The sequence below is a fragment of the Ambystoma mexicanum genome, chromosome 5p, assembly GCF_040938575.1.
Source record: "Ambystoma mexicanum isolate Mex_15411 chromosome 5p, UKY_AmexF1_1, whole genome shotgun sequence".
Classification (NCBI taxonomy): domain Eukaryota; kingdom Metazoa; phylum Chordata; class Amphibia; order Caudata; family Ambystomatidae; genus Ambystoma; species Ambystoma mexicanum.
In genome coordinates, this window is record NC_090930.1 from 712,964,176 (window position 1) to 712,977,044 (window position 12,869).

Here is a 12,869-nt window from a genome sequence, read left to right on the forward strand (position 1 = left end):
CCTACCCAGAGCTGGCGAGATCCAGTAGCCTCAAGACGACTTGCAAAACGAACCATCCCTCGACATGCTATGACCATATTGAGCTGCAAACCGCCAATGCCAGGGTACCTCTAGCCTTAGTGCAGTTCAACATCTTCCGAAGTCTGATTCCTGTGGAAACGTTTGTGCACTCCTCCTGGACCTCCAGAGACATGATTAAAAACCCTGAAGTCCCCCAACCAGAGTGCGGGACCGAGAGAGTGAAGAGAATCCCACTGGCGATAATTGTTCTTCATCAAGGACCTATAAAATGGTGCCAAATCCAGATCTGCGATAAGCTGTGAAGAATCCTTTGTTGGAAGCCTCATCTGGTGACTGGTGCTGCAAGGTCCCCTCTAGTGTCCGTTTCTTACGTCTCCATGACCAAAAATCCAGGGACGGGGTCCTGTGCTGCTGCATCCTGGAGGCATCCGCCCAGAAGCTGTTATGTTCTGCTGAGGTACTGTGCTGTCTTGGGTAATACTTACTTTTATGTTTTGTGTGAATCCTGTGGGGCAGAGTGGGTGATTTGAATGTTTCGGAGTCTGCCATACCATTCACCCAGGCCTAATGCTGGAACGCATATAGGGAGCCTTCTGTGGAGTCTGAACACTTTCAACTAACTCTAAAGTGAATACTTACTTGTCTGAAGAGAGATCGTCTGGAGTTCTGACTTTCTCACAACTGAACCCTATCCTGACCAGCTGGCTCCTAGACCACTAAATCCTTCTTCTGCCTCTGAGAAAACTCATGCTATAGACTAGTGAAGGACTTTAAAAGATAAAGCTTCTGTTTTGAAAATATAACTAGTGTAAAGTACTTACTTGCTAAAGAAGTTAGTGTTGTAACAGTATCTCTTGTGAGGAATCTGAAGGCGTCCTCACTTCCCCCCCACCCCCCCAATATATCCTCCTCCCATGTGGCCAGGGAAAGGCTGTTGCTCTTAGAATCTGATCCTGGAGGTGGTATGCGAGGGAGAAGCACCTGGGTGGAAGAGACTTGGGGAGTGGGGATGAAGCACCCTTGGGTGAGGCACGTATCCCCCATTTCCCTTTGACAAGGGGTCTAATATCCCCCAGGCCTTTGTAGGGTGTTATCAGTCCCTTCCCTAGTTTTCCAGCTAATTATCTCCCAGTACGCACCCCTCTTGTACTGCGACGAGGAAGAGGGATGCCGAGTATCAAGACAGCTCTGCAGAAAACGAACATTGCCTGCACCTGGGGAACAGGGGGTGGTACAAATGGCCTGCTCGGGTGAGGCTAAGGAGATCGCCTGTGGAACGCTTACAGGAAAAGCTGGAGGTGAAGCCGGGAAGACGTGTGCACAAACCCCTACGCGCTGCAGAGTCGTAACGGAAGTGGATTGTGGCAGGAGCACTTGGAAGGACCCCTGGTAGCAGAGCTGGTTTGCCTACCTCCTGGAGTCAGAGAGACTCAATCTCCATACAACCGAGATGGCAGAGATCCTGGAAGAGAGGCGCACCGAGCCGTGAGCAGCGACAGCCACAGCACTCCTGCTGCCACGAAGAACAGCACCTGGAGACAGCGTACCCGGTGAGTCAGAGAAGCCTGAATGGCTGCAGGACGCTGCGGTGTGGGCCGCATAGTTGTTGCAGGTCAGGCTTAGCGACGGACGGTTTTGGTCAATATGAAATAAATAAATATTTTTCTTTTTTTTTTTAATCCCAACTGTAAGAGATGAATATGATGAGGCCAAGAGAGTGCCAGTGAAACAGCAATATTTGAACTTGTTGTTATTATGCCCGTGAGCAGGGTACAAGTTCCCAACTGGAGGTTAAACTTGGAATTTGTTGTTGTGTTTATTTCATGTGACTTAGTTGAATGAAATGAACCTTTTTTTGTTTTTGTTTTAATACCGACCTGAAAGAAAGCAAGTGTTTGAATACCAATTGAATTGAAAGCAGTTTGGTACAATCCCTGATAAGAAAACGAACTGTATAACCTGAGAGAACAAGAATTGACAAAAGCAATAAAGATATAAGGAACTGTGTAACTTGAAATAATAAATAGTGGCAAAGGCCGTGACAAGAGTTTGAAAGTACAAGTGAATTGTGGCAAAACAAGTAATAAAGCATGAATAGGATGTGAATAAGTCAAGTACCACTGTGAAGCTGAAACGGTGACTGTGAAGAAGAAACAAGCAAGGTGTGTCGGTTGCGCCACCTGTGATGGGTGGACCTTGTGGTACAACAACTGTGCCTCGACCGAGTACAACCACCAAGAAAAAGCCACTTTAAATGCTTGTGATTAAATATAAAGCAAAACTCGTATGACCTAAACTTGAGGAACTGAACTTTGATATTGGTGAAATTGATGAAAAACAACCAAGTCGAAAGAGCTGGGAAGTATCCCAAGGAATTGTGTTGTTTTTGGAACTTTGAGAGACTTGAAAGCTTGGGAAAGGGAACCCTTTTTGTGAATTGTGTTGTATTGATACATGAGGGACTTGAATCCCGGAGACTGGTAACCCCCTTTCCAACCCAGAGCTGGGGCGTAGGCTGACATCCCTACACATGTATAAAGTTAGATGTGAAGGCAAGTATATGTCTTGGACACAGATTTTTACTTTGGACTTCCTGCCTGACAATATCCCTCATTATAAGTATGGCGGTCTGGAAATAAGGGTGCCGGTAGCAATGTACTGGCACCCTTTCCTGATCGCCATACTACAATACTGCCAGTAGGGTCCAGAGATCCCCCCCAGCAGGCCTGACCTGCCGGTTTTTCAGGCCTCTACCAGCATGGTTATCACTGAAGCAACAGCACCGTTACCAACGGTGCTGGTGCTTCCGTGATGCCATTTCCCATGGAGTCCTATGCGGCCCCATGTAAATGGGGATTTACCATTACCTCTGCTGCTTGTGATAACCCGGCAGGTTTTATCAGCAACTCTGTAATGAGCCCCATAGACTACCCTTAGTTTTAGTTGGGTACAGAAATCCCACCTTGGCATAGGGCAAGTTGGGCCTTTTTTCCAACCCTCCTTTTTTTCTTCTTCAATGAATGTTTCTAGCCCAAATTGTATTCAGTTGTCTGTGTCTACTTCATGATGCCTTCACACTCTAAGTGTCCTGAAGTTTATACTTAACTTAAGTCGCTGTTTGCTCCTTTAAAATGTTTCAAAGTAATTGTACTTACTTTGAACTGTGTTTCCCCCTTCTAAAAAGTAATGTGTTGGTACCGTTGTAATCTTAAGTGAATGAGTGAGTGTAAAAGCTTACCCATAGGGTTTACCTACCTTGAATAACTGTGTTCTTCTGAAAGTGTACTGTTGGGCTTTGTTTGCCCTGATCTGCTTCAGTGCATTTCCAAACTAGTCTTGGGGTTGACACTTGTCTTTGAGTTGCTTGTAGCCCCTCTGAAAGGTATATAGGTTCTTACCCTGAACTGCTGATTGCCTTTCTTAAAAGTCTGTTAATTTATTTTCCCTAGAATTGTATCCTACACTTCTGAAAAGCATCCTTGATTAAACTGTCTATTACTATGCTTAGTAACAGTGTAATAAGTTTATATACCAATAGGTTACTCTGACCTTGAATAGCTGTTGCTCTTCTTAAACTATGTTGGGTTGTGCTTTCCCTGAATTGCTTTAACGCACTTCTAAAATAGTTGTCCAGGAGTAGTTTAAGAGCTCTCTAGAAAGTATGAGTTAAGTTACTCCCTCTGAACTTTGTTCTTAAAAGTAACATTTGTGTTGTAACTGTATTCATTCATAAAGAAGAAAGTTACATATGTTGCAAGATATACTTGAAACAGTGTTGGTCTAATTAAGTGATTCTGTAATTGAATAACACTGTTTTGACCAATAAGGTCTGCTGCCCTTGAATTATTAAGGTAGTCTAAAAGTAACTAACCATATTCCCCAAGAATAGCAGATTGCCATTCTGTATTTATAACTTTGGGGTTGACTCCCCTTTTAACTGCTTATTGCTATTCTTAGTAAAGTTATGCTTTGGGTTGTATACCATAAGTATTAAGTCGGTTTTTATAATTGTGTTTATATGATTATTATCATATGTGAGAGTGCTTACCTTTCCTGGTATCAGGTAACCATGCCTCCATACATAATGTCCCCATACATAATGTCGCTTGGAAAAGCCATAGGTGACATTATATATGGTGACATTATGTATGGGGATGGGTTGCAGGGATGTCCCCCGCATGTTTAATGTAATAATGTCTCTGCAAAAAACGGCAACGTTTTTGTCTGGAGACGTTTTTGCAGGGACACTATTACATGCAACCCCTTTCCCAAGATTTATCTTGGCCTCCCCTTTCCCAAGATGCATCTTGGCCTACATGTATTTATAATAAATCATCATTTTGTATAATACATAGTGTTTCAGTGTTTCTTTGGACCATATGCATGCTACAATGTATTTGTACCAGGCTGCAGCCCTCTCTCCCTCCTAAGATATGCCTGCTGCTCTGTCCATGCTACCAACAGTCTCAGATGGTACAGCCTTTCTACTAAGAGTGGAGTTTTTGTACTGCCTCAGATATGGTTTTGTGAAGCCCTTAGTTGGACTTAAGAAAAAATGTTCTGACAGGGCAGTGCAAGGCTTGGAGAACAGTTGGCCACAGACAGCACTTCATTGACTTTATATAATTGCTTCGTTAATTATGCTAATACTGCTGAATTTTTGTTACCATACATTTTTAGCACATTAAGCGTACTGGTAAGATTATGAAATCTAGAGGAAACCTCTTCTTGCATGTTGTACACAGTCTTGCTGGGAGTTGCTTCGGGAGAAATCTTCTGTCTTAAAAGTGCAGAACCATCTAAGGGTCAACCACTACACCTAAGAGATTGACTGGCAGAGCGAGGGAAGTAGTTACTGGTCTGTAGGCTATCACATTATCAGCCCGTTCCTGATCCACTACCCACTTGCTTCATTGGTCTAAAAAAGGGTTGAAGTCACAAGCCGTGGCAAGAGCTTGCGGTTGCTTCTGGGGCAATCGGTCACCTAAAAACTCCAGGGAGGTGTGCAACTCCTACTGATTGTTGTGGCGTGTAGCTGGACAATGGAGTGCTAGAATACTATATTGTGGGCTCTTCAGGGGCTCCACCTGATCTTCTACTCAGAACTGATCATAGCGATTATTCAGGGGTCCCCTACATTTTCCTCTCCAGATGTTTGACTACAACTCCCATCAGCCATTTTCAGCATAGTCGATGGTCGGGGATCATGGGAGTCCTAGTCCAAAACAGCTGGAGTGCTGCAAGTTGCAGACCCGTTTTACCAAGGTGGGGGTCGGAGAAAAGCTTGTGTACAGATGATTAAAGCACAGCATAAGGCATTGCACACAATAAGGGATAATGGGTCCTATGTTAGGTCAAAGTGCCAACTAAACTAAACTGAAGCCTCAGAATCCATTGGCCTTTAGACAGACACTTCATCAGACAAGTAAGCAATCTGCAGGCTGGCAGTCACAGGACCGTTAGTCCTTTGACTCCATCCTTGGCCCTTCGTTCCTAGATTCCTCAATATCTCCTGATTTCAGCCGAGCATAGGACTGCAGGATTCCAATGAAATTAACCTTTTTGAATTACGTGAACATGTCTATGTTCTGCAAGAATGTCCTGTATGGGTTGGCATTTTCAGCCATTGATGCTTAGGCACTAAGCACACATTGAAAGGAAGAATTTATGGCAAGTAGAATAGGGTGGATGATGGAAATTCATGTTATGCCCGAGGAGGTGTACATTTGTGCTGCATTGTATTTGAAATAACTCTGATCCTTAGATCAGTGTGGTGTGAACACATGCATGAAGCTATGTAAAATGGAATCGTGTCCTGATACATTGTAGTTTTGTTATTCTGTGGTGTCCCTAAAGCAGATCCTGTTTTTTTGTGTGATGGGGATTTCGAATGCTGGGTGTGAAGCATGAACCGGAACATATGCTTGCTTTGCTGGGGGTTGTTCTACCTCTGGTGTCTTCTTGAAATTCTAACGCCCTCCAGATGTTCGCTTTGGCTTCTCTTAGCTATATCCAGAGTTCATAGTTCTTTCAACGTCTAACTTGTTTGTGGTGCAGGCTCCACCCATTTATGAAAAAGTCCAACATGATAAAAGCGGACTTGACGTGGAAAAGGAGAGTAGATCTTGCATTGATGGTTTTGGCACATGGCTGCATTGTGAGACTCCACAGATCTGGAGTATGGTAAATTTGGTTTCATTAAGTTATAATTTGTATATGGAAAGACTTTGTGGTTCACCACAAAAGAGAGGAGGCGCCTAATAGGCCTTTCCATAGTTTGGAAGCAGGGCAACGACTCCCTTAAACTCCATTCCTGATATGCGATGGAGTGAAATATAAACGGGGTATGGGGGTATGTGTGTGTCGCAGCATCGGTGCCATTTGCTCATCTTTCTCAACATTTCTCCATTCATGTCATTGTTTTGGGAGTCAAATGATGAGGGTCACAGAATTTCAAAGTTTGCTTTTAGGATTGCTGTTGCTCTGTTGCAGGCATTGGTTACGTTTAATGATGTGGCCGTATATTTCTCTGAAGAGGAATGGCAGCGTTTGGAAGAATGGCAGAAGGAGCTGTACAAAATTGTATTAAAGGAAATTCACGAGGCCTTGATCTCACTGGGTAAGACACATTTTATGTTTATTGATGGAAGTACATTGATTAGCCTTCAAATATCAAACATTTTGTATCGTTTACATTTGAGACCTGTTTTCTGCAGTATTAAAATATGTCGGACTGTTCTTCAAATATCATGTCATTCTCAAAATCTGTATGTTGCCATTTTAGTGTGATTTGTATGCAAAGATCTTAGGAAATGTTTACAAAAGTACTTAGCAATCTACATAGAGGTCATGCATGGCCTCATAAGGACAAAAACGAGTTTCATTCATAAATCCAATTTCAAACCGAATGGGTAGGGGAGTCCAAAATTGCTATTCTGGGTTTAACACTCTGGATTGCATATGTCAGCTGACTTGTTATAAAAACATTAACCTCATCAGAAAGGTAGAGCTGCAACCTCCAATGTGCTATCCATACATCGAAAGATTCAGAGATGTTACATTTTTTCAGCTTGTAGGAATTAATGTGAAATTCAGGAAAAGTGCCTCTGCTAGCGAGGCAAAATTGTGAGTTTTTCCATCGAGAGACTTCTCTACCTCTGCCTCAGCAATTGAGCAGCTCAGTAAGAAATGGTTTTCCTCTTAGTGACTCGAGCGCAGGCATAGCAGATTTCGGCATAGAAATTCTAACCTACACCTATAGATACATGATGCCTTGTATTCCTTTGGAATATTGCTATCCAAAATCACAGCTCTTAGTAAGCAAAGAAAATAAAACCATACATTGTCTTGTCCTCCATTGGGTATATATAAATATATTTTTATTATAATACAGCCTAAAATTAGGCTTTTTATAATGAAAACAAAAACCAGATTATGCTTCCCTCCCCCATCAGGTGCAAACGCACCCTTCCAAACTGGCTTTTGTATGCTCTGCCTGTTCGTCTGTAGCGCTGCGTAGTGACTCTGATGGCTATCTATTGTCATAGACACTTGGGGCCTAATTCACAGAGCGTTTTTCAATGGGATTGCGCCTTTATAAAATGCTTCTGTGAATTGGGCCCGTAATTTACTTTTTGTATTTCTTCTGTGGGTCTGCAGGTGATATACGAGAGGATATCCTTGCCCTCCAACAGTCACTCCCACAGTATCTCCCTATGAAGAGAGTTGTTTTCACCAGCTGCCAGTAGTGCTGTCTGTCTACTTTGCTTAGTGCCGGGCATGCGCAAAGTTGTTTGGCAGTTTCTATAGAATTGGTCTAGCAGAGCCTTCTGTTTAGCAGAATTGCATGCATTACCCTCTGGGACCACCACATACAATTAGGACTACAGGTGTAAGCAAAACCAACCTTTGGTATACATCTGTACTACACCGTTTTTGGTAGCGAGCTGAGCAGCCAGGTTTATCTCAAGAGAGAATGTGAGCAGTACAAGGATGTTACACAGAGGTCTTACAATCGCAATGGTTAAAGTAGACACTCAACACTAAAGGTTTCTTGGAAAACACTTATTAATTTATTACACAATCATTTAGAATACATTCACTATAAGGAGGCAACTTAATATTATACACAAACACACTTCAATACATAATAGAATAGATCACAAATACTTTCTTAGGCAGTGCAAATAGTTTCAGTTCACTAGAGGACTTGATTCAGTTCAATAGGGCTAGGCCAAAGTCAATGGACTAGTGTCTTGGATAGGAAAGAGCAGTTCTTGTAGTAAACGGTAAAGTCTTTGCCATTTTTCTCAGAAGTAGTTTGTACGAAAAAGAATCATATGTTGTGTCACAAGCTTATTAGTCCTGCAAGTTGGGAAAGTTTCACGAACTTTCACCGCGAGAGGTAAATTCTCTGTCGGGTTGGCACAGTACCTTAATATGAAGAAAAAGATGCAGCTGAGGACGTTGGTTCCTGGCAGTTCCTGCAGATCTCGCTGTTCCTGAGCCTCAGTCGTGGGGACAAGAGGGAGGACGTCGGGGCACTCCTGCCTGGGGACTGGTCAAACAAGCTGGCAAAGTGGAAGATCTTCAGTTCGAGTGGCTGTCATCAAGCGCACAAGCTTGTGTCCTTCCCCCCCTGGTTAAACCGAACCAGCTCCGAGAATGGTATCCAGGTGGCTTACGAGTTGATTGGTCCCACCAACTCAAAGGAAGTAATCCTTAAAGGGACTTCTCTGTCGAGATGAACTTGGCGATTTGGACCTGCAGCAGGGCTTCAAGGGGCAAACCAATGGTCCAGGAGTTGCAGCAGACGTCCTCTTCCAGCTCGTCTTCGGTTCTATCGTTCCAGTGGTCGACTCTGCTTTCCAGTCCAAGAGACTCGCCTTTTAAACAGTTTTCTCCCTTTCATTCCAGCCTAGATGCCACTCACCCAGCAGGGTGGCCGTCCTTGCCGGACAGTCAGCCAGCCAATCACACCAGAGCGCATTTGGGTCTCCTAGGAGACTTAAGCACAGGGAGTTTCAGGCACCTCCCTCACTTCCTGCCCACCCCAGACACTCAGGCGCCAGAGGTAGGCTTTCAGTCCAGAAGCCTGCCAAAGGCGTACAAACAAAGGGACCAAACCTGGTTTGGCACGCAGAGACAAACTCTAGAAGGACCTTTCCAAAAAGAAATGCCAAAAAAAGAAGACCGGAACCTGTTAAAACAAAGGGGCTTAAGGCGCCATCTTGAAAAACATGGCTCCCCCGATTTTTAGCTACTGGTGTTCTCGGTCGGGAAAAATCATGGTAGTTCGTTGTAAAACCACTGCCACCAGCCATTTCGATAGGAACAGGTAGCATTGTACTGCTACATGAGTTTCTAGACATAGTGGATACTAGGTAACCCCTCCAGCATTCTATAGGAAGATAGTGTGTGCTGGGTCTAGATGTTTAAAAAGACTAGTAAAGTCAATGTAACCTTACATTCTCTGGGAAACAGTAGTTTATCCCAGAGAAGGTATTTTAAACCTTCCCTGAGTTACTGCACTGAGGGTGCTGTGTAAAGCACATGAAAAGATGCCTATGGAGTTGTTTTAAAACACCATAATCAAAGAACATAAGAGTAAAATGCACAGAATTAAAACGTTCAAAGTCCCAAAGTTTAGCAAAAGAGCTGGAGAGCTCTAAGGTGGAAGGAATTGGAACATTTGAGAATTCTCCCCAACACCTACACATTCGATCTGCTTTGAGCATTGCCATTGTAGGCCCAATTTTGTATAGAGGATGTTGTTGTTAGCTCAGAAGGAGACGGACTCTGGTCAGACATTTCACTGGTATTTTATATGAAAGAATATGAATAAAGCCTCTCTTTCCCTATTCTATAAGGCGTCTCTGCCTAATGAAACTTGCCAAGGTGCTCGTTAGTGAATATCTATAAATGAAACCGTCCACCGTCAGACTTGCGTGACCCTACCACTATTTTAACAACTTGGTCAGGAGAATGTCTCTTTTCCTGAGGTTGGTTGGCTTATCTCTCAGCCACTTTTCAATAGATCTTTATATAGTCTCTAGTGACCACTTGTATCAGTTAGTACAGTTCATTCATTATTGTCTTGGACTTTTGTTTCTTCTTTCTTTCCTCCATAAGGAGTGATCCTTTTCTCCTCCCCTGGTAAAAGTATCCAACAAGTATCTTTTCCTTCTGGACTATTTCTTAATTTCATACATAGTTCATAGTGTTTGATTCCCATTTGTTCTTTGTCAGGATAAATATCTGTAATGTCCAGCTTGTTCTTAGAGTTCTCTTTTTTATAATTTGGCCTTCTATTTGACTTGGGCCTTCTTGATATACGTTTCTATGAACTGGATCCCTCCCAGAATATTTCTCATTCACCTCATTGTACTGACTTAATAAAATGTCCCTCTTGACTGAAACAATTATTCCAATAATGATTCTCTCCTTTCTGGTATTATGTCATCTTTCTCTTTAATGTGATGAATATGAGCATTCCAGTAATGGTTCTCATTCCCTCCCCTGCGTCTCCAGTTATCCCTATTTTTTTCCGTTCTTAGGGTTAACATCACCAGGGTTTTTGTTTGTTGAGGATCGGCTTTCTCTCCTTCTACTCTGGCGTCCCATGTCTTTTTGCCCTGCTTCTCCTCCCTCTGTCCATCTTGGGTGGCTATCCAATAGCTCATGTACCGGCTTGTCCCAAATTGGCCGTGGAAGAATGTTTTCTGCGTTGTTGCGAGGACCCTAGTCCTACCCTGAACCTCCCGTGGTCATGCTACCAGTCTCTGGTTCCTTCTTACTCGTCTTTGGGACGCCACACATCCAGTTTCAACCCCCCCCACCCTACCCCAGGTTACTAGCTACCGACTGTAGCACACAGTCACCTCTCGGTCTCTCATGACTCCAGGACGCTGTGCGTCTCCCCTCTGCTTCTCTCGAAGTCGATGTGTGTCCCCATTTTAAAACTTGCGGGCTCTTCCTTCAGTCCAAGGAGCAGGAGGAGCCTGGGGAAGTGATGTATCCTTGGGGCTACCCCTGCATACGTGTTTGGTCCCTTTTCTCTTTCTCTTGTTGCTTCTCTTAACCTCCATGCGTCCTCTTCTTCGTCCCAGTGAAGTGGGAGGTTAGAAGGAGGTTTTCTATTTCGTGTTGGCAATAACGCACATTATTCTATTTTTTAAATTTTTTTATTTGTTCTTGATTTGCATCCTTTACAAAAGTTGATATTTAATCAACTTACAAAATAGGAGTGTCATAAAATTCACAAATACAATAGATCATTAAAAATGTGTCCAATTAGAGCAGCGAGTATGAACAAAATAAAAGAGCAGACAGGAGACTGCACTGTCCCCTCCCCCTTAACCCTGCACTTTCCCCCTTCCCATGCACTTGTGCGATCTGAATGACACCTGGCCTAATAGGATCGTTGTCTCCCCGCTGTTCCCCCACCCTTGCGTCGTCGCAACTTGAAACACTTGTGTATAGGCGCGTTATAAATGCCATATATCATATAATGGTCTAGATTTTAATTTTAGGGAGTTATACCAATTTGCAATAGACGAAACGTCTGACAAATTGTATCCCAGGTAGCGAATATCGGAAGACCTGTCTATGGGGGAGCTATTGAGTGTCCAAGTAAACTAATCTTTCTCCTACCCGAGAATATGAGAATCTTGGATTTTGCAGTGTTGGCTTTAAGGTTATACTTAGAGGCATATAGAGAGAAGGCATCCAGCTTATTTTGCAGCCCATAGGGGGCGGTCCTATCGAAGAAGATGAGGTCATCTGCGAATGCTAACAAATGCAGTTGCAGATGACCCATCCTATTAGGATAAGTGATGATATGAGACCAGATGGTGTCGATGTCAGACAAATGCAAAGTGAAAAGGGTCAAGGCGAGGTTACACCCTTGCTTCACACCCGTGTGGGTAGGTATTTCGTCAGTAAGAGTACCAGCCTGATTGATGCAAACTTTGTAACATGTTTCGCGGTGAAGCATGGCAATAGTGTGAACAATAAAAGGACAACCTAACTTTTTCGATTTAGCCCACAACAGATTGCGTATTACGGTGTCGAAAGCAGAGCTCATGTCCAGTGCTGCCATGTATACCATTCTACTGGTGTTTTTTTTTAGAGGCCTCTAATACATGGGCGAGCAATGTGGCGTTGAGCGAGGTTCCCATGTATCGTTTGAAATTTGAGACAGCAAATCATGATCAACTCGTGATGTAACCGTATAGTGAAAACTTTATATGGTCTGTCTATGATGGCGATCGGACGATAATGATGGCATAGAATGATTCCATTTTTGAAAAATTTGAATTATTATAGATGTTAACCACGACCGTGGAATGCAGTCGGTGTTACAAATGTTCTCAAATTTGATCTTGAGGATACCTGCCCAAAAAATAGCATCGGTTTTGAGGACGCATGCTGGGATGCCAACCGGGCCCGAGGCCTTCGAGAATTTAAGTTTATGAATGGCCCAAATGATATCGTCAACCGACCAGGGTAACCGAGGCATTGCAGACATTTTCTTGATGGTGAAAGAGGCACTAGAGTGGATAGGCAGAATTAGAAAAGTAAGTGCTATGTGCTGAGACCAAGTAGAAGCTGAAGTAGCAGAGCTCATAGTAGGGGGGAGTCTTGATTGTAATGTCCTTAATCATAGCCCAAGTTGACTTAACTTCTTGTTTACAGATATGACGAATTATAGCCTGATTATCGGCACTGTGCATCTTGTATTTTAGATTCTTAATAGAATTTCTTTAGAACCGAAGAATGTGTTTTTTCAATTTTAAACTATTTTCCAGTGACATGCGCTGTTTGACCAGATCTCTTTGTTTTTGTGC

The 12,869-nt window shown here is 43.2% G+C and overlaps 1 protein-coding gene across 5 annotated transcripts in view; it reads left to right on the forward strand.

Annotated features, from left to right (window-relative positions):
• The window catches only part of LOC138481145 (zinc finger protein 25-like), a 639,663-nt gene that overhangs the window by 160,544 nt on the left and 466,250 nt on the right, over positions 1–12,869 (forward strand). For all 5 annotated transcript variants that reach the window (XM_069613075.1, XM_069613072.1, XM_069613074.1 and 2 more), the window contains exon 3: positions 6,514–6,640. In XM_069613075.1, coding sequence (XP_069469176.1) covers positions 6,514–6,640 — 127 coding nt within the window. The remainder of the gene's footprint in view (positions 1–6,513; positions 6,641–12,869) is intronic.